At 45.8% G+C, this 26,110-nt stretch overlaps 1 protein-coding gene across 1 annotated transcript in view; it reads right to left on the bottom strand.

Annotated features, from left to right (window-relative positions):
• Nucleotides 1-26,110, bottom strand: part of BTBD11 (BTB domain containing 11) — a 469,159-nt gene that overhangs the window by 63,762 nt on the left and 379,287 nt on the right. The window contains exons 4-7 of the mRNA XM_030214435.1: nucleotides 24,057-24,209; nucleotides 17,975-18,140; nucleotides 11,834-11,923; nucleotides 7,306-7,407 (exon numbers count right to left, since the gene is read on the bottom strand). Of these exons, the coding sequence (XP_030070295.1) occupies nucleotides 7,306-7,407; nucleotides 11,834-11,923; nucleotides 17,975-18,140; nucleotides 24,057-24,209 (511 nt within the window). The remainder of the gene's footprint in view (nucleotides 1-7,305; nucleotides 7,408-11,833; nucleotides 11,924-17,974; nucleotides 18,141-24,056; nucleotides 24,210-26,110) is intronic.

Here is a 26,110-nt window from a genome sequence, read left to right as displayed (position 1 = left end):
TCAAGAAATGTATTAAGTTATGTCCAATAAAAAAGGTATCATCTTATTTTCTTTTCCATGTTTTATTTTGTTTGATTTCTATAGATTCTACATGGAATGTTGCTATTCCACTAGCAACATTCCATGTAGAAGTCGGCCCTTGCGGATCACCAATGTGGCCGCGCAGGCTTCTACATGGAATGTTGCTATTCCACTAGCAACATTCCATGTAGAATCTCCAATAGTAGCAACATTCCATGTAGAATCTCCAATGGTATCTATTTTACTGTCATAGTAATGCTTGAATGTTTTCACTTATATACACTGTCAGCTAGCACATTTGCTTATTTCCGATCTGAGGAAGAAGGGCGACTTTCGAAAGCTAATCAAGAAATGTATTAAGTTATGTCCAATAAAAAAGGTATCATCTTATTTTCTTTCCATGTTTTATTTTGTTTGATTTCTATAGATTCTACATGGAATGTTGCTATTCCACTAGCAACATTCCACGTAGAAGTCGGCCCTTGCGGATCACCAATGTGGCCGCGCAGGCTTCTACATGGAATGTTGCTATTCCACTAGCAACATTCCATGTAGAATCTCCAATAGTAGCAACATTCCATGTAGAATCTCCAATGGTATCTATTTTACTGTCATAGTAATGCTTGAATGTTTTCACTTATATACACTGTCAGCTAGCACATTTGCTTATTTCCGATCTGAGGAAGAAGGGCGACTTTCGAAAGCTAATCAAGAAATGTATTAAGTTATGTCCAATAAAAAAGGTATCATCTTATTTTCTTTTCCATGTTTTATTTTGTTTGATTTCTATAGATTCTACATGGAATGTTGCTATTCCACTAGCAACATTCCACGTAGAAGTCGGGCCCTTGCGGATCACCAACGTGGCCGCGCAGGCTTCTGCTTCTGTGAGTCTGACGTCCTGCACGTACGTGCAGGACGTCAGACTCACAGAAACAGAAGCCTGCGCAGCCTTCTACATGGAATGTTGCTATTCCACTAGCAACATTCCATGTAGAATCTCCAATAGTAGCAACATTCCATGTAGAATCTCCAATGGTATCTATTTTACTGTCATAGTAATGCTTGAATGTTTTCACTTATATACACTGTCAGCTAGCACATTTGCTTATTTCCGATCTGAGGAAGAAGGGCGACTTTCGAAAGCTAATCAAGAAATGTATTAAGTTATGTCCAATAAAAAAGGTATCATCTTATTTTCTTTTCCATGTTTTATTTTGTTTGATTTCTATAGATTCTACATGGAATGTTGCTATTCCACTAGCAACATTCCACGTAGAAGTCGGCCCTTGCGGATCACCAATGTGGCCGCGCAGGCTTCTGCTTCTGTGAGTCTGACGTCCTGCACGTACGTGCAGGACGTCAGACTCACAGAAACAGAAGCCTGCGCAGCCTTCTACATGGAATGTTGCTATTCCACTAGCAACATTCCATGTAGAATCTCCATAGTAGCAACATTCCATGTAGAATCTCCAATGGTATCTATTTTACTGTCATAGTAATGCTTGAATGTTTTCACTTATATACACTGTCAGCTAGCACATTTGCTTATTTCCGATCTGACGAAGAAGGGTGACCTTCGAAAGCTAATCAAGAAATGTATTAAGTTATGTCCAATAAAAAAGGTATCATCTTATTTTTTTTTCCATGTTTTATTTTGTTGGATTTCTATTGATAACTTCTTGAAGGGAAAGTTTGCACAGCCTTTCCTTTTAAAAAAACATTACTCCGTGGAAAATGAAAGCATGCACTTATACCTGCTTTTTAGTACACACAAATTTCACACTTTATTTTACACTTGACCTGCTGTGGGGTATGAGTATAAACAACAGTCTTTTATTGATATGTATTAGAGACTCGACACGGCAGGAGTCTTAAAGGTAATTCAACTTATGCTTTTGGTAAAAGGAGTATAAATAAGCCATCTCAGACTAGCCATGTCGCTGAGCCAGTACCCACTGCTATTTTTGAGATGATATTCTACAACCGTCTTTATAAAGATCACCTTAATACATTCCCGTCTGGCATATTTATACACCTTTTACCAGAAGCATAAGTTAACTTACCTTTAAGATTCCTGAGGCAGGCACATATAGCCGAAACACAGTGCTGTGTCGAGTCTCTAATACATATCAATAAAGACTATTGTTTCTGCTCTTTGCTGTTCTGATTATTTAGATCTGTTTATTAAAAAGAATACATACCAGGGGCGTATCTGAACTTCAACAGTAGGGGGGGCCAGAGCCGAGGAGAGGGAGCACATTTTAGCCCCCCCCCCCCGGCGCCGTTGACCCCCCCCCCCCCCCCGCTGAAGACGACGACGCCACCACCCCCCGCCCGCCCACCCGCTTGACTACTTTAAACCCCCCCCCCCCCCCCCGCGGAAGACAGCTCCAACTACTTTGAACCCCCCCCTCCCACCGTCACTCCGCCGTCGCGCCTCCCCTCCCTTTGCTGGCGGGGGTTGGCCCGCCAGCCGAAGTGTCCGTCCTTCCTTCCTTTGGTCACTCCGCCGTCGCGCCTCACCTCCCTTTGCTGGCGAGAGACCTCAACCCCCGCCAGCCGAAGTCTCCGTCCTTCCTTCCTTCGGGTTTGGTGGTTTCTGATGTCCTGCATGCTGCACGTTGTACGTGCACGCGTGCAGGATGTCAAAAACCACCAACCCCAAACGAAGGAAGGACGGAGACTTCAGCTGGTGGGGGTTGGGGTCCCCCGCCAGCAAAGGGAGGTGAGGTGCGACAGCGGAGTGACAGCAGGAGGAGGGGGGGTTGAGAGTGTCATCGGTAGGGGGGTCCAGGGGCAAATCTGCAGGGGCCAGGCCCCTGTGGCCCCATAGCAGATACGCCCCTGATACATACCACTTCAGCACAACTTTATACAAAAAACCTACAGGCAGGAACGTCTTCTTACATAAACAAAAGAAGGAAGAACCAGCCTTTGCACACAAAAACAGAAGAACAAACAGCAAAGGTGACACAAGATACTAACCTGATACTACACTGGAAGTCAGCGCTACTAATCAGTTAACCATACATTGTGCTCGATTAGGCACGCTTCGCTGTGTTTTCTACCAGTGCATTCGTTTAAGACTCTATACGAATACATAAATCTAGTGCAACCATCGGTATTGACTCCTGAGGCAGGTCGTCTGTGGCTGAAACGTGACCGTTGTCAAGTCGACGATACCTATAATTAATATTATAATACACCATTGCACTACACCGTTCATTTGTTGCACTCTTGTGTCACCTTTGCTACATGCCTTCTTACATTACGCTAGCTTCCATAACCCCTCCTGAAAAAGAAATCTTCTGTATTGTACATTTTTAAGGCTTAAAAGGATATGTTCATAATATACAGACATTGAAAATTTAGCAGGTTACATGGCAGAAAGATTCTCAAGGAGAGGATATCCAGACAAATACATACAAGAGAGTTACCAAAAAGCTACGGCTAAACGTAGAAGTGAACTACAATCAAGTAAGGTTAAACCTGATGTGGTGTGTACTTTAAAATTTTCACACGTAGCAGGAAAGATTCAGTAGATTATCCAAAGACACTGGCATATCTTATTTATTTATTTAAAAATATATATGCCGCCTACAGCTAAGCAGGTTACAGTAAAATCATACATAATCAAAATCTAAACTAAATAAAACTCAGATTACAAAAGACAAAATAAACTCCTGAAATTAAATATGACCAAAACCGAGCTTCTCATTTTCCCCCCCAAACCCACCTCCCCGCTCCCCCCGTTTTCTATTTCTGTTGATGGCTCTCTCATTCTCCCTGTCTCCTCAGCTTGAAACCTTGGGGTTATCTTTGTCTCTTCTCTCTCCTTCTCTGCTCATATCCAGCAGATCGCCAAGACCTGTCGTTTCTTTCTTTACAACATCCGTTAAATCTGCCCCTTTCTTTCCGAGCACTCTACCAAAACCCTCATCCACACCCTTGTCACCTCTCATTTGGACTTCTGCAATCTGCTTCTTGCTGGCCTCCCACTTAGTCACCTCTCCCCTCTCCAGTCAGTTCAAAACTCTGCTGCCCGTCTAGTCTTCCGCCAGGGTCGCTTTACTCACAAGACCACTCTCCTCAAGTCGCTTCACTGGCTCCCTATCCGTTTTCACATCCTGTTCAAACTTCTTCTACCAACCTATAAATGTACTCACTCTGCTGCTCCCCAGTATCTCTCCACACTCGTCCTTCCCTACACCCCTTCCCGTGCACTCCGTTCCCTGGATAAATTCTTCTTATCTGTTCCCTTCTCTGCTACTGCCAACTCCAGACTTCGCTCCTTCTGTCTTGCTGCGCCCTATGCCTGGAATAGACTTCCTGAGCCCCTACGTCTTGCCCCATCCTTGACCATCTTTAAATCTAGATTGAAAGCCCACCTCTTTAACATTGCTTTTGACTTGTAACCACTTGTATCCACTCGCCTCCACCTACCCTCCTCTCCTCTTTCCTCTACACATTGATTGATTTGTTTGCTTTATTTTTTGTCTATTAGATTGTAAGATCTTTGAGCAGGGACTGTCTTTCTTCTATGTTTGTGCAGCGCTGAGTACGCTTTGTAGCGCTATAGAAATGCTAAATAGTAGTAGTAGTAGTAATGTACAGAAATTAACATATTAACCCCATGCATGCATATACAAATGTGCCATGAACAATTTACGACAAGAAGTCATATTGTTGCACAATCTTAAAGCCCCGGGTAGAGCATTTCAAATCTGCAGACCTGCAAGCGAAAAGACTAAATTCCAAATATGGGCATGTTTTACAAATCTCTAGTTACCAATCACATCGCATGATCTGACCTCAAAGCCCTTACAGGCCCATACACCACAATGGACTCTTAAGTACCAAGGAACAAAATCTGCATATAAAAACCTAAATACTCACCTCTTCAGAAGGGCATACCCTGCAGAACCGACATCAAATAATGTATCACAACAACTAAAATAAGAAACAGACAACACTCAATCCCTATCCACACAATCCCACTCTCAAAAACTGCACAGGACGATCCACACCAAATCTTATTAATTGTACTTCCGGAACTATGTAAGCCACATTGAGCCTACAAATAGGTGGGAAAATGTGGGATACAAATGTATCAAATAAATAAATATAATGCTTGATGACTCAAGCGCGTGATCTTATACAGGACTAAAAATAGAATAGGTAACCAATACAGAGAACGGAGTACAGGCGTAATATGTTCTAAAGAAGACACATCACTCAACAATCGAGCCGCAACATTCTGAATTAGGGTAGGGTAGGAATGGCACTTCCATTGAACACGAGGGAGATGGAATGATTCTTGTGTACGATATTTATTGAAGATACACTAAAATGCCTCGACAAAGCGGCCGTGTTTCATTTCATAAGCGCCTGCTTCAGGAGTCTGAAAGTGTATAGTAATTGACTGGATCTCTAGGCAGATAAGATTAGGCGCGTAGAGGATAAAATGGTGTTCCAAAGAAAGCTATATGTTGACCTGCAGGCAGCTCAGCAACAACTGTGTGCCTAATTTTACTTGCACAGAGTATGTAGCCTACTTTGATTGTAATCACAAATTCCATTTTCATTCCGTGGAAATGAAAATAACACAAAAATTTCCTGGGTGCCCATTTGCACCAATTGCTGTTGTAGAGTGGGGGGGGGGGGGGGGGGCTCCTTTTGGTGCAGACTCGGGGGAGGAGGAGAAGGAGGAAGTACTGGAATGAGGCAGATCCTGGCCACAATGGTGGTTCTAGCAGTTGCTGGAGGAGGTATGTCCTATCTCACCATTCTAAGATCTTGGACCAAATACAATGGCATCATCTTCTATTCTAATCAGCCCAATACATAAAAAAACCTGGATACCTGCGACATAACATAACCAAAGATCGAAATGGACATATCCAAACTCTTCCTTTCCCTCTCTAAGTTCCCCCCAATGTATTTACCATACACGAACCTTACTCTACCACTATATCACCTTGTATATCCTCATACCTGAACCGGCTAACGCCGTTTACGGTACTATGTAAGCCACATTGAGCCTGCAAAAAGGTGGGAAAATGTGGGATACAAATGAAACAAATGAAATGAAATATCTTGGTCGTAAAAGATCATGTCAGATGTATCTGAGATCTGAGGGAAAGAATGGGTCTGCTTCTCCATCTAAAATATTAACTTCAGGTAAGTGCTTTGTCCAAGGTGAATTATCACTTCATAAATTAAAATCAGAACAAAGCAATCAACACTCTCAGTTAAGATGTATTCCATTTTGGTGTGCTTAGAATGCCTGCTACAAAATCTAAATATATTCATGAGGGGTTATTGGTGTTTGGCCAGATGCACTCACTGAAAAGCAATATAAAAGCTGACATGTGAAGGGTAATTCTATAACAGGGGGCCCACTATACGCACTGGTTATGATAGTGGATGAGTAGCCTAATGGTTAGTACAGTGGCCTGGGAACCAGGTTCAATTTCCACTGCAGCTCTTTGTAACTCTGGGCAAGCCACTTAACTCTCCATACAAAATAAGTACCTGTATATACTAAGTAAACCACTTGGACAGAAAGGTGGTATATCAAATCCCATCTCCTTTCCCATTTTGTAAAGAAAAGTAGGTGCCTACTCTTTTATAGGGAATACGAGTGCAAATGGACAAAAACACATGTACATTAAGAAATGATCACTTACACCAGCCCTCTAATTGGCGTAAATGCATGTGCCTAGATCAGGGGTTCTCAACCCAGTCATAAGAGTAGCCATACTGGGTCAAACCAACGGTCCACGGCTACTCTTATGACTGGGTTGAGAACCCCTGATCTTGGTACATGCATTTATGCCAATTAGAGGGCTGGTGTAAGCGATCACTTCTTAATGTGCACGTGTTTTTGGCCATAGATCTGCATGCCCAGTCCTCGGAGGTAGGGCATGCAAATCTATCTCATGCATATTCATTGTGGGTATCCTGAAAACCTGACTGACTAGGTGTGTCCCAAGGACTAGGTTGAGAACCCCTGGCCTAGATGTTAGCATGCACGCATCTATAGGATTGAATTCTATAATTTACATGTCTACCTATAGGCTCCACCCAAATTCCAACCATGCACAAGCCCACCGGCAACGTACACACCATGAAATCACGGAGCATATTTTTCCACTAATCATTTATATGCAGAAGTGGCCGCCTACACATGTTAATGATTAGAATACTGCCCTTTATGTGCTTCCCTGCTCCCTAAACTAGGCAGCCCCATGTAAAATTGTTACAATATAGTGGAGGTACCTGAACTACAGGAATGTGTCCTTGTAATACAGCAAACGTCAATGCAGTCCAATGGCGAGTTTCTGGGTGGATGGATGGATGTCGATGAGCTGTTACAGGAACCTGAAAAGAACAATCAATTAAATGTAGTTCACTCTGTGTGCAATTATAGAGTTTCAAACAACTATTGGGTCAATATTCAAAGCGTTTCTGGCCAGAGTTCCTGGACCTATACGTCTAGCTTCATCTCTACCTGTTTTCAAATCTATGCTGAAAACCCACCTTTTCACTATTGCTTTTAGCTCCTAGCCACTACTCAATTGCCCTCCCCCTTGTCCCTTCCTTCCTTCTCACCTTTACTTCCCTCACTCGTAACTGTCTCGTCTGTCTGTATTATTTAGATTGTAAGCTCTTTTGAGCAGGGACTGCCTCTCTTTATGTCAGGTGTTCAGCGCTGCGTGCGTCTGGTAGCACTATACAAATGCTAATAATAATAATAATTTTCAGTGGCACTTAACTGGTTAGTGCCGAACTGAAAACCAGCTATTTGGGGGGGGGGGGGGGGCCTTCTGGGGGCGGAGTCGGCACTTGGCCAGTTAAAAGTCAATATGCAGCACTTAACTTGCCAAGGTAACCGCATAAATAAGACCATAGCTGGTTAAGCGCTGAATATTGCACTTAGGGTTTTTTTTTTTTTACTAAGCTACGGAAGCATTTTAAACTCATAGTAGAAATCAGCTGGCGGTAAACACCAAGACGCCCATAGGAATATAATGGTCATCTGACATGGCCCAGCACTGACTTTCTGCATTTAACGGTGGCGGAAACTGAATATCGCGGCTCTATGATTACTAAATTGTATCCTTATAGCTTGACAATTCAAGGACTTTGCACAATGGTCTGGCTTAAACTAGTAAGAAAATGGTTTTCTCAGTTCCCCACTGACAGTATTGTGCGTGCCCAGTCAGTAGGGATGAACCATTGTTTGCAATGACTTAGCTACGGCCACCGCCTTGTCACACTGTTTCGTCGCCTTCAGATCCTCAGATACTATCACCCCAAGATCCCTCTCCCCCTCAGTACATATCAGACTCTCACCGCCTAACACATACGTCTCCCCTGGATTTCTACTCCCTAAGCGCACCACTTTGCATTTCTTCGCATTGAATTTTAATTGCCAAACCTTAGACCATTCTTCTAGCTTCCGCAGATCCTTTTTCATGTTTTCCACTCCCTCCCGGGTGTCCACTCTATTACAAATCTGTTGCTGTATTATCAAATGTCATTTAAACTCGAAAATGAGTAGAAAAACCCCCCCAATTCATGTTTTTCATTTGCAGAAAATAGTACCCTCTTTGTTCTCCTTCCTAAACGGTGTGCAATCTTTTGCCAATAGTTTGCCACTGTACATGCATTAACCATCGCGCATGTGCATGCTCCTGGGAAAAGAGTGTGCACAGTTTCAGAAAGCATGTGCCCTTTTTCCAAACAGTGCCACTCTTCAAAAAAGTGCACACTCAATGACTTTGTTCCTGAGGCAAAAAAATGGCCAACAGCTGAAATGATTAATAAACACTGGAGGAGGGAACCTACGCCCCACTACCACACTGTGATGTACACAAAATAACAAACAGTGGATGTGTTGAATTTTTTCTAAATGTGGAAAATGTGGAAAGGTAGAGGACAAGACCTCAGAGGTTTTAGGGCAAAGCAATACACTGACTATACTTTTCAGGGAACCTGACTTTTTGCCACCCAAACAAACCATTTACAATCAGTGGCCCAAAACTTCCACCTTATTTACTGTGAACACACACTTCATGCAAAAATAAATAATTTCATTATTAAAAGCGAAGAAAACTTATCTTGTGCAAGTGATCCCTTGCACAACATACATTTTCATTGCTTTTAGTAATGAAATTCCTTATTTTTGCATGAAGTGTGATTTTAAAAAAGGTAGAGGTTTTGGGCCAATGATTGAACTTCTTTTGAGGGGGGCGGTGTCACGAAACGCCTGGCCACCCACCTAGGATTACCCCACAGCCACTTAGAGGGTCTATCCCCAGCACATCTCAGGCCTGCCTGCACCTGCCGCTTGGGCTCTACACTAGCACCCTCCTCCCACCAACTGGGTCACAACCGCCTCTGGGCAAGTCTTCCGCTCTGAAATTATCCCCAGTGATTTCTAGTTTACTGGAGCCACACTCCCAGTGGTCCCACAGTTCCCAGAAAGCACCCACAGACCCAACACACAAACCACCAGGATTCTTTATAAGTCCAGACAGGCAGAACGAACAAACAAATGTGTTTATTCTCACAATTTGGAACAGTGGACAAAAAAAATGTGCAAACAGTGACAAGTTATTGAAAAATGGATCAATTAGAAAACTAACTAAACATCTATACACTGTCTAAACAGTACCTGGGAAGTTCAGGATATAAAACTGTTTACAGAGCCTCAGCAAAGAGATCTGTCTCTCTTTCCTTCTGGGCTAGGACTGTTTGCAATGCATCTGCTGGGTAATTTCAAACTCCAGTCCAATCAGAGCCCAGAATAATCAAGTTTCAAATAAAAACTGGTTACATCACTACAGGCACTGTGCCAATTAAAGAAAGAGAAGTCAGTCCTCTGTAACAGATTTAAGAATAAACATGAACCATCTGCTGGCCAAACAAGAGAAATATACTTCAGACATATTTAAGACAGGAAAATATCCAATACATTTTACTGGACTCCTTTTACTAAGCTGCATAAGGTTCTACACATGCCCAATGCAAGCCAAAATGAACTTACCGCCCGACTACCGCAGGTCGCTTGCCGTAATTTCATTTTTGGCGCATGTCCGCAACGCGCGTCTGAAAAATATTTTTTATTTTCTGCCGCGTGTAGCGGAAGTGTGCCAAGTGGCATCTGATGTGCGTAGGGCGTTACCGCGCAGATTCCTTACCTCTAGGTCTATAGCTGGTGGTAAGGTCAGACACCCAAAATGGACATGCTGTAATTTTGATTTTGCCGCATGTCCATTTTCGGGGAAAATTTAAAAAAGGCATTTTTGGTACGTGCACTGAAAAATATTTCCGTGCCCCCAAAACCTGCGCTTACACTATTGCAAGCCACTTTTTACCGTGGCTTAGTAAAAGGACCCCACTGTTTCTTCACAGGTGGCAACCAGTCAAGTTCCCTAAAAATATAGGCAGTGTGTTACTTTCAGGGCCGCAGAGAGACTGGGCTAGGCCTGGGGCAAGGCCGCCCCCGGGGCCCCGCCCCTGCCGCCCTCATTGCCCTGCCCCCCCAAGGTCGCCGCCGCTCCCCCCACCCGAGATCTCCGCAGCCACTGCTCCACTCTCCACCCCCCCCCCGAGGTTACTAATGCAGCTCCAACCTCCACCCCCCCTCCCGAGGTCACCGCCGCCGCTCCCCCCTCCGTCCGCCACCGGGCCGGGCCCCCTGCATTGAAATCGCAGTCTCACCTCCGTGAAAGCAGCACTGCAGGCAGCAGAACACCTCCCTTCGGCCCTCCTTCCCTCCTTGTGTCCCGGAATAATGTTATTCCACAAACACACAAAACACAAAAGGTTTGGGGGTCAACTCAATAGTTTATTAATCAGACCTGACACGGTCCATGTTTCGGCAAGACTGACTGCGTCAGGGGTCTTACGAAAATGAACTGGTGATTTAATCATTGGCATTCCTCTTTGAATAACCTAGTAGATGACGGCAGAAAAGACCTGTACGGTCCATCTAGTCTGGCTAACAAGATAAACTCATATGAGCTACTTTATATGGAGTGGAGGAGTGGCCTAGTGGTTAGGGTGGTGGACTTTGGTCCTGGGGAACTGAGGAATTGAGTTTGATTCCCGGCACAGGCAGCTCCTTGTGACTCTGGGCAAGTCACTTAACCCTCCACTGCCTGCCGCATTGAGCCTGCAATGAGTGGGAAAAGCGCGGGGTACAAACATAACAAAAATAAATAAAAATAAATACCTGACCTTGATTTGTATCTACCATTTTCAGGGCACAGACCGTAGAAGACTGCCCAGTACTAGCCCCGCCTCCCAACCACCGGTGCTGCCACCCAATCTCTGCTAAGCTTCTGAGATTAGTGGGTTGCTGACACAAAGCACGGTGTTACACTTATTACCAAGACTGAGGGGGCCTTTTTACTAAGTGCCAACGCTATCCTCAGCGCAGTCTCACACTCACTGAGTGATTGCTAGATTTGAACTAGTTCATCTTCATAAGACCCCTGACAAAGGCAGTCTTGCCCAAACATGGACCATGTTGGGTCTGATTAATAAACTACTGAGTTGACACCCAAACCTTGAAGGCCCTTGGTACTTTTGTGTTTGGTCTTTTTGGTGTGCTTTGGACTCCCCTCTACTACTGTTTATTCCATAAACACACACAATTCCTTTCCATACCAATCCAAAACGTGCAGATTTTCCAAATACTTCCACAATATGGGACATGTGCATCTTGGTATTCTTGCGCATAGAAATATTGTAACGCAGACATATGATTGAGTGATATCATAGGTAAAAACTCTACCTCAACGTTCAGTTCTGCTCCAGCATCCAGCAGCATGTGTACCATTGCTTCATCACCTCGGACGCAGGCATACATCAGCGGGGTCATTCCCTGTACATTTGGTGAGAGGTTTAAAAAAAAATGGCATGAAGTGTTATTTGTAAATTGTGCCTTCCTATTTTATTTTACTTTTTTACTGTTAAAGAGAACAAACAACACTTAGAAGTCAATCTGGAAAAAGTTGGAGCTGTTATGTAGTAAAATCAGTTAGCTTAGCAGGGTTTAAAAAAGGTCTGGATGACTTCCTAAAGGAAAAGTCCATAGACCACTATTAAAATGGACTTGAGGAAAATCCACTGCTTATTTCTAGGATAAGCAGCATGAAATGTTTTGTACTTTTTGGGGATCTTGGCAGGATGCTGCCCTTGATGGACCTTTGGTCTGTCCCAGTATGGCAATACTTACGCACTTATGTACTTGGTTGATAGACTGAAAAAAAGAATTAAACCTTTTATCAGTGGTATTAATGGGATGCCAAGTGATAATGTTAGAAGTCTGGGTGTCCAACTGGAACCCTTTTGTCAATGATTTATGATCTAATTTATGAGCCTTCAGCTTAGATCAGTGCTAAGCTCTCATCTTTTTTCCCCACCCTAAATCTGTCCCTTTGACTACCCACTTTTTATACTCCTAAATTTAGAAGTTGAATGAAATTTTCTAATCGATATTCAGCTGGTGGTGGCGAGCATTTTTTTAAAACAATTAACCATCGCTAGTGCGGGTACTGGCATTGAATATCTGTGCCTGACTGGATAGGAGGCAGTCACTTGCACTTATGAGGGTCTCAGCTGATATTCAGCTGGATACCCTCATAAGACATTTATGCAGGTCCTGGCTAAATATATGCCGGGACCCACAGAAGGGCATCTGACCAGGTCGCCCCCACCCAATTCTGATCTCCCTCCATCACCCACTCCCCCTCAGAAGATCATTGGGTCGCCTCATTCCGATTCCCTCCTCTTGCCCTCCCGAAAAGCATAGCTCTCCTCAACTAGGATCCATCTATCCCTTACCTCCTGTAGCACGCTCCCAACCCCAGGCTACCTTTAAAATCCCTGGTGATCTAGGAGACAAAGGGCAGCAGTGATCCCCACTCACTCTCTGTCCTTCATGTCTCCTACATCAAAATGGTTGCCACAACCTCTAACAGCATTCTTGCAGTACTAGCAGTAGAACTCTTCAGGGGGGAGGGGAGGATACCACAGGACTTTGGGCCACTACCCATGCACTGGTTGATATTTAGTGCAGTGCCTGGATAGCTAACCTGACCATTTACCTCAGAGCTGGATTATCGCTGGTGCCCGGATAAATCCCGCCTTCACTCAGCCTCCAGCCCTGGATTGCCCTAGCACTACCCAGACAGTGCAGGGGCAGTGAGTGCCAATATTCAGCGGCACTACCCAGCTACGTGCTGCTGAATATCAATGGATAGTTGGGCCTAGACTTGCTACCAAAACAGTAGACCTTTCACTTAGGTCAAGAAATCATGGCCTGTTACAGTTTTCTGCCCTGAAAAATGTGAAGTATAAATCCATTCATGCAGTGCGTTTTGATTATAGATCAGTTCAACCCTGGAACTCACTTCCCCTTGAACTGAGATTGACTTCAGCCTAGGGTTACTATATTTGGTCCCCCCCAGACAAACGGGCAGGCTGGCAAAACCCGCCCGGTTGCCTGGCCATGTCCTCAAAAAGAGGAAATGGCTGGGTAAAACCGGACATATGGTAACCCTACTTACTACTACTACTACTACTTAACATTTCTAAAGCGCTACTAGGGTCTGATAGGGGCAGTCAAATTGGGGCAGTCTGGATTTCCTGAAAGAGTTAGGTGCCGAACGCAGCATTGAAGAGGTGGGCTTTAAGCAAAGACTTGAAGATGGGCAGGGAGGGGGCTTGGTGTAAGGGCTCGGGAAGGTTGTTCCAAGCATAGGGTGAGGCGAGGCAGAATGAGCGGAGCCTGGAGTTGGCGGTGTTGGAGAAGGGTAATGAGAGGAGGGATTTGTCCTGTGAACGGAGGTTTCGGGCGGGAACATAAGGGGAGATGAGGGTAGAGAGGTAGTGAGGGGCAGCAGACTGAGTGCATTTGTAGGTAAGAAGGAGAAGCTTGAACTGAATGCGGTATCTGATTGGAAGCCAGTGAAGTGACCTGAGGAGAGGGGTGATATGAGTATATTGGTTCTGGCAGAATATAAGACATGCAGCAGAGTTCTGAACAGATTGAAGGGGGGATAGGTGGCTAAGTGGGAGGCCGGTGAGGAGTACGTTGCAGTAGTCAAGGCGAGAGGTAATGAGATCGTGGACGAGAGTTCGGGTGGTGTGTTCAGAGAGGAAAGGGCGAATTTTGCTGATGTTAAAGAGGAAGAAGCAACAGGTCTTGGCTATCTGCTGGATATGCGCAGAGAAGGAGAGGGAGGAGTCAAAGATGACTCCGAGGTTGCGGGCAGATGAGACGGGGAGGATGAGGGTGTTATCAACTGAGATAGAAAGTGGAGGAAGAGGAGAAGTGGGTTTTGGTGGAAAGACGATGAGCTCGGTCTTGGACATGTTCAGTTTCAGGTGGCGGTTGGACATCCAGGCAGCAATGTCGAATAAGCAGGCCGATACCTTTGCCTGGGTCTCCGCTGTGATGTCTGGTGTGGAGAGATACAGCTGGGTGTCATCAGCATAGAGATGATACTGGAAACCATGAGATGAGATCAGGAAGCCCAGGGAAGAGGTGTAGATTGAGAAGAGAAGGGGTCCAAGGACAGATCCCTGGGGAACACCAACAGAGAGCGGGATGGGGTGGAGGAGGATCCATGAGAGTGAACTCTGAAGGTGCGGTGGGAGAGATAGGAGGAGAACCAGGAGAGGACAGAGCCCTGGAACCCAAATGAGGACAGTGTGGCAAGAAGTAAATCACGACTGACAGTGTCAAAAGCGGCGGATAGATCGAGGAGGATGAGGATGGAGTAGTGGCCTCTGGATTTGGCAAGGAACAGGTCATTACAGACTTTAGAGAGTGCTGTTTTTGTCGAGTGTAGAGGGCGAAAACCGGATTGAAGTGGATCGAGGATAGCATGAGAGGAGAGAAAATCAAGGCAGCGGCTGTGAACGGCGCGCTCAAGTATTTTGGAGAGGAAGGGTAGGAGGGAGATGGGGCGGTAGTTGGAGGGACAGGTAGGGTCAAAGTGATGGTTTTCAGCCTAACTGAAGTTTTGAAAGCTGCTAAAAACACATTTATTCTCCTCATAACTTGAGTTAATACTGGATATTTGTTTAGGACAATGTTATTTTTCAGGGTTAGCTGAGCTATAAGCTATGAGGTATTTTTTAAGTTTATCCTGAATGTACTGCTCCTATATTCATGGAGGCAGGGTGTGTTATTTCTATTCAATTGCATTGTTTGTGTAATGGATAGCGCTGTGTATTAGGACTGCTTTTTCTATAGTTTGCAGTTCCTGTGATGCCTCCTTGTGAGCTTTCCCTATTGGCTGTTAGCTCTGAGCTAGGGCCAGCCCTCCTTCCTAACATGCCTTTGACCAGCAGCTGATCTAGGGGCTGATCCCTCCTTAATCTACTGTAATTCCATCAAGATTTTTCACCATCATCCCGTCCTTTCCCCAAAGCATCTCCCCAAGTCTTTCCTCATCTCTAAATTCTCCCTCTTATTTTCCTTGAGTGATACAGCTTTTTCTCTCAGCTGGGCTGAGGTTCTGGCCATTAGAGAATGACACCGCCCCCGTGGGTTCTGTCTCCGTCCCCGCCCCTGCAGGTCCTGTCCCCATCCCCGTGGACTTTGTTCTCATCTGCAGAAGCCTCGAACACTTGTGATTTTATATTTAAATCTTTTTATTAAAGTATAAAAAGGGAACAATATGTTGTGTTTAAATTACAAATAGAAAAAATATATTGTCGTCTGCATCAACCAAACATAAATAACAGTGCAGTTGATTAACAGGCTTCAAAGTAGAAAGTGACATGGGGACAAAGTTCCCGCCCTGTTCCTGTGGGATCTGTCCCCATCTCCACCCCATCCCCACAGTTACTGTGGGTCCCCGTCCCCGTGTCATTCTCCTCTGGCCATCTTCTTGTCTCTGAGGTGGCTAAATACAGACACTAAGGGCAGAAAGGCCTCAATTCTTTTACAAGCAACTGAACTGTAAGCTGGATTTGCTTATGAACTGAGTCTACTGCTGCTGCTTCTGCGTGGGGATGGTTTATGCTGGCCGTTTAAGCTACACTATACTCTGCCTAGAACAGCAACACTGAATGTTCTTATTTCCTAGGGCTGGCCTAGTTTCTTTTTTATGTTTAATCTGCACTGATCCAGAATATGATTTGTAGCAGAATATACATGGTTTATTGTAATTGCATTGTAATTATTGCAATTAACTGGGCAGGAGCTTTTCATGTCTGGTTAAATTGCATTGAATATCAACCCCTGCAAGTATAAAGTTATGCACTCAGCCCTAGAAAATATTCAGAGGATAATTTATGAGCATATCTCTCAAAGGAGCATAAATCCATTGAATTTTATTCCCAACATGATTTCTTCAGGTTTCATTCTATGTCTCCTCTTTCACGTAGCCTTAGGGGCCGATGCACAAAGCTTACCATGCTTGCAACATCTGCTTTAGAGCAGTTGTAGCCGGTCTAAAGCAAATGGTATTTAGTGTCCAATGCACAAAGGGATTCTGGGTCCCTTTTAGTGTTCACCGTAGCAACTACCGGTAACCCCTATGCAAATGCACCTACCTTTAACATGCTCATTTTTCTGGCTGTCCTTGTGTGACGTGATCTCTCTACCTACCCTTTTCCAATGGGGTTTCTTTCTCTTCTCCTTGCTGGAGAGAGACTGGAAAAAAAGCCCTGTATGTAACAGTCGAAATGCTAACAAAAGTCCTTCTGACCAGTTAGTCTTTGGATGATGCCTTAGATTAAAAGCAATGCTCTGTATTGTGTAACTACCACCGGATGCAACCTTATGTAGGAAGGGTGAAAGAGTTTGGGGCAGCCCACATAGAATTATTATTAGCTGCTGAATGAAGCTGGAAACACAACTTGGAATCCTGTAGGCACCGGTGGCGTAGCTATGTGGGGCCAGGGGGGCCTGGGCCCCCGTAGATTTGGCCCTGGACCCCCCTGACGACTACCCTCTCAACCCTCCCCTGCCGTTGCTGTTGCCTGCCTTTGCTGGTGGGGGACCCCAACCCCCGCCAGCCGAGGTCCTCTTCTTCCTGCAAAAGGCTTCCTTCTGTTTCTGATGTCCTGCAAGGCTTCGTCCTGATCTGCAAGGCTTCGTTCTGTGAGTCTGACGTCCTGCAACGTGCAGGACGTCAGAAACAGAAGGAAGCCTTTTGCGGGAAGAGGAGATCTCGGCTGGCGGGGGTTGGGGTCCCCCGCCAGCAAAGGTAGGCGACAGCGGGTTGGCGGCGGGAGGGGGGTCGAGAGGGTCGTCGGCAGGGGAGGCAAAGCCTGTGGCGGCGTCGGCAATGGTGGAGGGTGGGTGTCGGCAATGGCGGGGGGGGGGGGGGGGGTCGGCAGTGCCAGGGGGGGCTAAAGTGTGCCCCCTCATCTTGGGCTCTGAACCCCCCCTCCTGCCGAAGTCTAGCTACGCCCCTGGTAGGCACAGGCAGAAAGTGAACCCCGGCTGGTAGGCACAGGCAGGATCTGAGCCCACCAGCAGCGCGTGCAGCAGCGATTCCTGGGCATACACAGAACATGGACTCTTACTGAGAGACTGTTCTGCACATGTGCTAGGTGCTTTCTCTCGCTGAAGTTCTGTGCATCTCATTTGCACGTGATTCCATTTGTGTACTGGTTGCGGTTTACGAATCGGTAAGTTCACCCGTGGCTGCCGTATTTAACGGCGACCTTTGTGCATCGACCCCCTCAGTCTCCATGAACAGTAACTCAACCATACAAAGGGTATTGCTCAATAGAAAGATGCATGACCTGTAACTCAGCATTAATGACATTAAAAAAGTGATTTAAGGTAGCAAAAAAGCAAAGGGAAGAAAAGTATTTAACAAACATACTGCAAGTCTTGTGACTCACAATGCTCTACTTGGCTTGTACAGTGACAAAATAAAAAGCCTCTTAGCTGTTACTCTCCCACCTGTTCACTCATACTGTTGATTCCATCTGGGCCCAGAACAGACACTGCCTGTTTCACCAGATCAGTTCTGCCGCAACTCAGCATTCGGAATCCCAGGTCCTGCTTAAACTTCGCCTCTGTGGCCACAGCATCCAGTTTCCGGGAAGCACAGAAACAGTCATCAGTTCTGTGGAAGTCAAAAAAGGTCACAAGGGGATACAAATGAAGACGATATACTGTATAGACAGGATATTCAGACACTGTAGAGGATAATGGGTGAAATTTAAGACACCTGGCGAAAAGATGACAGAGACCTCGTCTGTCAAATTTGGCAAAGAGTGATCCAGCCTTTTCAGTTACTGGAGTTTTGAAAAGATTCTTTTTTTTAATACCATCATTTTCATGATAGTATGCCAGTGTAGACTATGAGAGACTAGAAAAAGTAAGTAATGTGAACACAGAAATGCTATCATTTCTTAATAGAAAGTCTTAATCTCTTGGGACCAAGGCTTCAAAATATATTTCCTTTTTTTTTTTTTAATTGGTATAAATGACAGTGATAAACCAAAGGTAAAAGACGTAAAATAGTCTGAAGACCATGTCTATATGTGGGAAGATGTCTGTGGTGAGATGGAGAGGAATGTGGAAACCAAATGCAGTAGGTGTGGGGGGGAGGGGGGCAGGGGGTTACTTAAACTAGACATGGTAATGGAGGGAGGGCAGAAAGAATTAACCCCTCTCCCTTTTACAAAGCTGTGGAGTAATGCCAACACAGCCCATTCGAGAGAATTGGTGGTTGACAGACTACTGGAGCCTTGGTGGAGGATGACTTGAGAGATTGGTGGGGAGAAGGGGCATCATAACAGGGCAGAAGTTTAAGACAGTGAGACTGCTGAACTAAGAGCCATCTAGTTGGTGGCAGGGGCGTAGCCAAGGGCGGGCCTGGATTGGCCCACCCAATTTCGGGTCAGGCCCGCCCAGCAGCAAAGTTCCTGACAGCGATTCCAGTCGTAGGCTCCGCTCGCAGTCGCAGCGATTCCCACACGCTGCCTGCCAGTGCCGGCTGCCGCTCAATCTCCTTGCACTACTAAGCGCTAACCCGGAAGTCTCTCCTCTGCAGGAGAGACTTCCGGGTTAGCGCTTAGTAGCGCAAGGAGATTGTTGAGCGGCAGCCGGCAGGCAGCGTGTGGGAATCGCTGCGAGTGGAGCCTGCGAGTAGAATCGCCGTTAGGAACACTGCTGCTGGGCGGGCCTGCAAGAAGGGTGAGATGCTGCAGCTGCACGGGGGGGGGAGGGATGATGGGGGAAAGATGTCGCATGGGGGAGGGAAGACGGGGGACACAGCAGCTGCACAGGGGGAAGGGAAGATGGAAAGAAAGAAGCTGCACGGGGGGGAGGGAAAATGGAAAGATGAGGCTTGGTTGGTGGGTGAGGGAGATGCACGGGGGAAAAGGGAGAGATGCGGCAAAGGGGTAGAGGGGTGAGGAAGGGAGAAGTCTTGGCTGTGTATGAGGTGGAGGGGAGGGGCACATGCTGCATACAGAGGGGATAGGTGGGGAGGGGGAGAAATGGTAGGCATAGGGGTGGAGAGGAGGGAGAAATGGTGGGTATAGTGGTGGAGGGAGGGCGGAACAGAGAAAATTTTGTGCCCACCCACTTTGGGCCCAGGCCCACCCAAAACTGGCTGTCTGGCTACGCCACTGGTTGGTGGGGGAGGAAGGGGGAAGGTTGAGACACTAGAGAGGAACTGCTGGGGAGAGGGTGGAGGATGAGAGAGAGCATGCTGATGATAGGAAGATATAAGTTTCTCTCTCAGTGCTGCTCCTTCCAACCAGTCTCTCTCAAGAACTCCCACCCCCGCCGTCATCACCCCCGCCCCTTCTGTCATCACCCCCACCTCCGCCGTCATCAACCCCGCCCCTTCCGTCATCACCCCCGCCGTCATCAGCCCCACCCCATCCGTCATCACCCCGCCCCCGCCGTCATCAGCCCCGCCCCCACCGGCATCGCCCCGCCCAATACGTCACCTCACCCCGCTCAATACGTCACCAAACTCCGCCTCTGTCGCCATTAGCCCCACCCCCCGCCGGCCGAAAAACCGCCCAAAAGCCGCACAGAAAAAAAAAAACAAGCCCAAAAAACCGCAACCCGCCGCGGGCAAAAGTTTCCCGCGGCGGGTTGCGGAAAACCGCCCAATTGGGCGGGAAAACCGCCCATCTGGCAACCCTGCCAGTAATCTCTCTCATGTCCCATTCAGTCACTATAGCAACCCCCCTTTTTCTAGTATTACAACCCCCCAACCTATCCCCAGCCAGAGGTGTAGCCAGACTTGGTATTTTGGATGGGCCCAGAAGTAAATTGGATGGGCTCTTCCATGTGCCCCCCCCCCCCCCCCCCCCCCCCCAGCCACATACCACAAATGTCTTCCTGGAGATACTTTTTAAGAACATAAGAAAGTTTTTTTCCACCGATCCCACATCTTCTCCCTCTCCTCTGCGGCACCCCAGCATTTGCGCTCCTGTCTCTAAACTCTGTCCCTCCCAGACATCGGTATAGGCGTCCTTGGCGGCTACAGAGATTCATTCTCGCTGCTTGTGCCGGCCCCTCAGGCTTCCATCTGCCATCTCCCACCCTCGCTGACGTTATTGCCTGTTTCCTGTCTGGTGGAACGCAGCAGACAAAAGCCTGCGGGTCCAATGAAAGCAGCAAGTATGAATCACTGCAGGCCGAGGACACCTGTACCAACAATGGGGAGGGAAGGGGGTTCAGAGCCCGGAGTGCAGATGCTGGGATGCTGTGGAGGACAGGGGAGGAGCAGAGTGCTGCTGCAGCTGGGTGGGCCTGAGCCAAGATTGGGTGGGCCAATGCCCACCCAGGCCCACCCATAGCTACGCCACTGTCCCCAGCTCAGCAATCTCACGTTCTCAAATCGCTTCTCTTCCCCTTTAGTTTAGCCTCACTCATAGTCTCACACTAAAATTGACAATTCACACAACTGCTGCTTTTGCTCTTTGGCCAGCGAGTTTGCTATGCTGCCCCTGCAGTTTCACAGCCCTCTCCGATTTGGCATTGGCTTGTGTTCCAAGCCTCGTTTTGAATAGTGACTGCTGACTGTCCAAAATAAGGTTTGAAATGCGTGATCGGGGGGGGGGGGGGGGGGGGGAGCGAGGAAATGGCAGCCAGTGTGATTCTGAACAGTTTTCTTACAGCAGATCTGCTGAGATAGTCTCATGGAACCCAAGGGGTCCACAGACTACACATTTGGAACCTCTGTCCTAGAATGTTATAGAGAGATGAAATTTCAGATAAAGCTTTCTTCGGTTTATTGTGTGCAGAGCTGTAGTCCGGAGTGGAGGAGTGGCCTAGTGGTTAGGGTGGTGGACTTTGGTCCTGAGGAACTGAGTTCGATTCCCACTTCAGGCACAGGCAGCTCCTTGTGACTCTGGGCAAGTCACTTAACCCTCCATTGCCCCATGTAAGCCACATTGAGCCTGCCATGAGTGGGAAAGTGCGGGGTACAAATGTAACAAAAAAAAAAATATATAGCAATTTATGTGTACAGGGTGCAAGGGAAACAGGGGTGGCAAAACTGTGTCCCATCCATTCCCTCCCTTCTTGTCCATGAGGCAGTGGATGGGATGGGAACGCTGGGGGGGGGGGGGGGTACATGTCCCATAGGGCACAATTCTGGCCTGGGATACTCCTGACTTTTTCTACAATTATTTCACAGCTTCTGTGACCCAGTTTCTACTTTAATGACCTTACGATCTGGGGTGGGGGGGGGGGGGGTACGTGTCCCATAGGGCACAATTCTGGCCTGGGATACTCCTGACTTTTTCTACAATTATTTCACAGCTTCTGTGACCCAGTTTCTACTTTAATGACCTTACGATCAGAATACTAAGAGAAATTTTTAAAACAATTCAGGGATATAAGATGTTTGAAGATAAATGGTAAATTACTTTGACACCAACAAGAAAGGACTTAAAAAAGATATGGGTTTCCAATAATATTATAAAGCATAACATTCTACTGCTTTGTCACCATCGGATCACCCATCTACTTCTCCCTATTGCTCACCTGCCCCCCCAACCCCCACCTTCCCCTTCAGATTGTTATTGGCAGTGCATTTTGTCTAGCAAAAAAGGTGCCGGTACTCAAATGCCAGGCCACCCTTCAGGGGTGGAGTGATCATTGAGGGACCCGCCCCACAATAGCCAGGCCCCCTGCAACCAGTCACAGAATCTATGACAAGGCAGAATTTGTACGTAGAACCTGAGCTCTTTCATTAAAATACGAGAACCGTGGGTCAAGTTTAGCAGACAGTGGAAAAGGTGCCGGTACTCAGTACCCCCAAGTACCCCCTCAAAAAAAGCCCTGGCTATTGGAATGTTTTTAAGATTCACATATACATTCTGATACTATCATTTTTTTGCTCATGACCTGAAGAAGGTTGTTTTGGCCTCTGAATGAAAGCCAAAAAATGTATTAAGTTAATCAAATAATAACATATCACTTTATTGTCCATGTTTTGCTTTATTTCTATCTGCTAACCAACTTATGTAGAAAGACTGCACGTTGGTTCTGGCTTTGAACTTACTTTCCCACTTCACTGTGTTATCTTTAGTCCTGTCTCTTCTGTTTGCTATCAGCACAACAGATTCCAAAATGGATCAAAAGAGACTGAAAGTCAGGACTGGCCCAAACGCTTCCTCAAGAAATGTGTATTGTAGTTCACAAATGGAGTGACTGCAATCCTATATAATAATTCTCACCTCCAACAAGATGTGCTTGGGACCGTGCCTGCCGGAAGTGGTCTGCTAGGCAGGCACGCACTGACCTCAGTGACATCAGTGACAGACAGTTTGGCAAAGCAAAACAATCTGAATGCTGGCCATTAGGACACAGGGTAGATAGGAGAGTTTTAAAAGACTGAAGGAAACGAAAGTGTTAAACTGGAGAAGGGGGGGGGGGGGGGAGTTGTGAATGACTGAAAGACATGCAAATTTGGGACAGGAAAACAATCTCAATGCTGGCCATTAGCACACAGGGTACATAGGACAGTTTTAAAAGACTGAAGGAACCAAAAGTGTTCGGGGGGAGGGGGGGGGGGCAAGTTCTGAATGAATGAAAGAAATGAAAATTTACGAGCGGAACACAATCTGAATGCCGGGCATTTGTACACAGGGTAGATAGGACATGTCTTGGGGGAGGGGTGAGGAGAAAAGTGGTGGGGTATCCGGATACTGGGCGTTAGGGCCACGGGGGTACATAGACTTTTGAAAGCCTTAAGGAACCCAAAGTGTGGGAAGGAGGAGGAAAAGGAGGGGAGGGAATGGGGTGAGGGGCATTAGGAACAGGGGAGGGGGCCCTGTCACACACTCTCATTCTCACACACACACTGTCACACAGACAGTCTCACTCTGTCACACACCCGCACATTCACTCTGGCTCTCTCTCTCTCAAACATACACACTCCCAGGAAAACCTTGCTAGCGCCCGTTTGATTCCTTCCAGAAACGGACCTTTTTTTACTAGTTATATATATTATCTGTTGGGAGGTTCACTTAATTATGGAGGAAAAAGGTCTCAAAATACCAGTTTGCCCATATATATGCGTACATATCATAAGGCATATCTTAGGCTGAACTCATCATCGACCTAAAAAAAACCTCCTTCAATTTCATTCAAATGACTTTTCACAAAAAGAAATTTTCTTTGACTTAGCTTCTGTGTGCTGGATGGTCTCACGTCTATTTTCTTATCTCCCAACACATAATATATATAGTTGCAGTCACTCCATTTGCGTTACATACGAGTGATATCTTCAATTCGGGTTGTTTAATTTGAAGTAATTTATTGTAGTTCACAGACAGAAATAATTAAAATAATATTTGTGTCTGATATCAGCACAAGCTGTTGCTGTTTTTTTCTCCTTTGCTCATAGCTAGTCAGTGGCTGAATGTGAATAACTTGCACAGCTACAGCCATATGAGGATGCATTACGATACAATGCAATTGGCCGCTTCCATTATGATCGGCAATGATAGAAATAAGAGACCTTTCCAACACTGAAAGCATAAATGCTGAATCAAGTACATACTTCAGCTGTCGAGGTTCACAGTCAACGCCTGGAAGTAGCAACCTAGCTGTCTGCCGTACGTCATCGCTGTCCACCGTGAAACTGCGACGATACCTTGCATGAGCCACGGCAACCCTTATCCATTCCATGAGTGGAGGCAGCACGAGAAAGGGCCTGAAAATATCAAAAGGAAAAATAAAATCAGAAATCGCAGGAAGTGCTTTTGCAGTCTTCCCCAAGGCATTAACATTACACAGATACTCATTTGGCATCTAGAATAGATAGCTGCACGGGAGCGGGGATGGCGGGATTCCCATGGGGATCCCCTCCAGGTCTGCGCGGTTCCCGAGGGGATGGACCCGGGACTCCAGGAATCCCGCAGGGATGGACCCAGGTCTTGCGGGGTCCCTGCGGAAATGCTTGGCAATCTGAGTTTGCCTCTCTTCCTCCGAGATGCAGGGTGCCCTCCTGGCATATACCTCAAGCCACCCATGGATTTCTGTTTGGCCATTCTAGTAAGACTGCTGGGCTCCAGACATCCCAATGGCTTGCTTTTGTGCGTGTTCCCCTTGGACATTTTTTAATTTGAAAATGGCTCTTAAAGAAAGACACGCTGAGCAAAAAAAAAGTCTAAAATAGATTTTTGAACCAAAAAGAAAGACATTTTTCTGGTTCGAAAATGACCATGTTTGGCACTGAATGTTTGGATGTTTTTTGCAAAAACGCCAAAATCAGATTTGGATGTCATCAAAAATGCCCCTCTGAATATCCCACTGACTGTGCAAATCTCTGGTCCACTTTAGCAAGCTGCCTTTGCTCTTGAATGCAACCAGAATTGAAGTTGCATTTTTGATACTGAGAGGTTTCCTTCTGAGAAATAAAATATAATTTTTTCCTGATTTGTGTAGCGTAACATAACGAAGACATAAAAAGTTTTTTTCAGTTGAGACACAGAGTGGGTGTCCTTGGCATCAACTTTTTGCTATGATTTCCTTATAAATTTGGTTTCACCCATGAGAATAATCCCTATATATATTTTTGGCCCAGACAAGTTTTAGTTATTTTTTGATCCTAAGTCTCAGCCAGGAGAAATGGTCATTCGTGTAGCCTCAGTCTAGGGTGCTTGTGAAATTATAAATGTGACTCTCTGATATTAATGCACTTTAGTAAAAGGCCCCTTTTTTCCTTTATGTTTATTACTTATTGGGCCTATTTTCTATTGGAAGGTTACTTTTTTTGTTGTTAAACTTGAATTCAAAATAAAATTAAAAATAAAGAATATCTGACCCTATCTTTACATGGATAAGTTATTCATACAATGTTAGAACTACTATTGAAGTGATTCACTAATACAGATGAATTTACCTGTTTAGTGGTTAAATATCGCCACTGTGTGGTTAATTTAGGACTTACACCCAGAGCATCCTTTCTCCTTCCTCTAGATGTAGGAACATTTCAACAAACCAAACAGTATTCCCCTGATTCTATACAAGTTGCCACAAATTGCACACACAAATATAGGCACGCTCCCGATTTCAGTGAGCAATTTAACAGAATAATGAGCCAAATAGTGCCAATAATTGGCTTTTTAACAAACAATTATTGGCACTAATTAGATTTAATTGGGACTTGGGAGTGTAAATTTAGGCACAGAATCTGCACCTAAAATTAATGTACGGCCCGAAAAAAAGGGCACGGATATGAGAGGGTCATGAGCATTTCAGGGTGGATCGGGGATGTGGTTTTGAGTCACAGGTGTAATTATAGAATATCGATTCTCTGCGCATTAATTTAGGCATGGGTATTTGCACCATGTTTTCATTGGTGCAAATGGCAGCGCCTCAATTTACCCACAACCTCTCCACTTAAGAGTTATTCTATAAACTTCACCAAACTTTAGGAATTTGAGAACAAGTGATATTCCTTTGTTTTAGTATGATGCAAACCTGGGGACCCTGTTTACAAAGGCGTGCTAGCATTTTTAGTGCACGCTAACCGTTTAGATGCCCATAGGAATATTATGGGCATCTACACGGTTAGCCCTCCTTTGTAAACAAGGCCCTTGTTTTGTTATT

This window comes from Microcaecilia unicolor, chromosome 9 (genome assembly GCF_901765095.1).
Source record: "Microcaecilia unicolor chromosome 9, aMicUni1.1, whole genome shotgun sequence".
Classification (NCBI taxonomy): Eukaryota; Metazoa; Chordata; class Amphibia; order Gymnophiona; family Siphonopidae; genus Microcaecilia; species Microcaecilia unicolor.
This window is presented reverse-complemented; position numbering and strand designations above follow the sequence as displayed.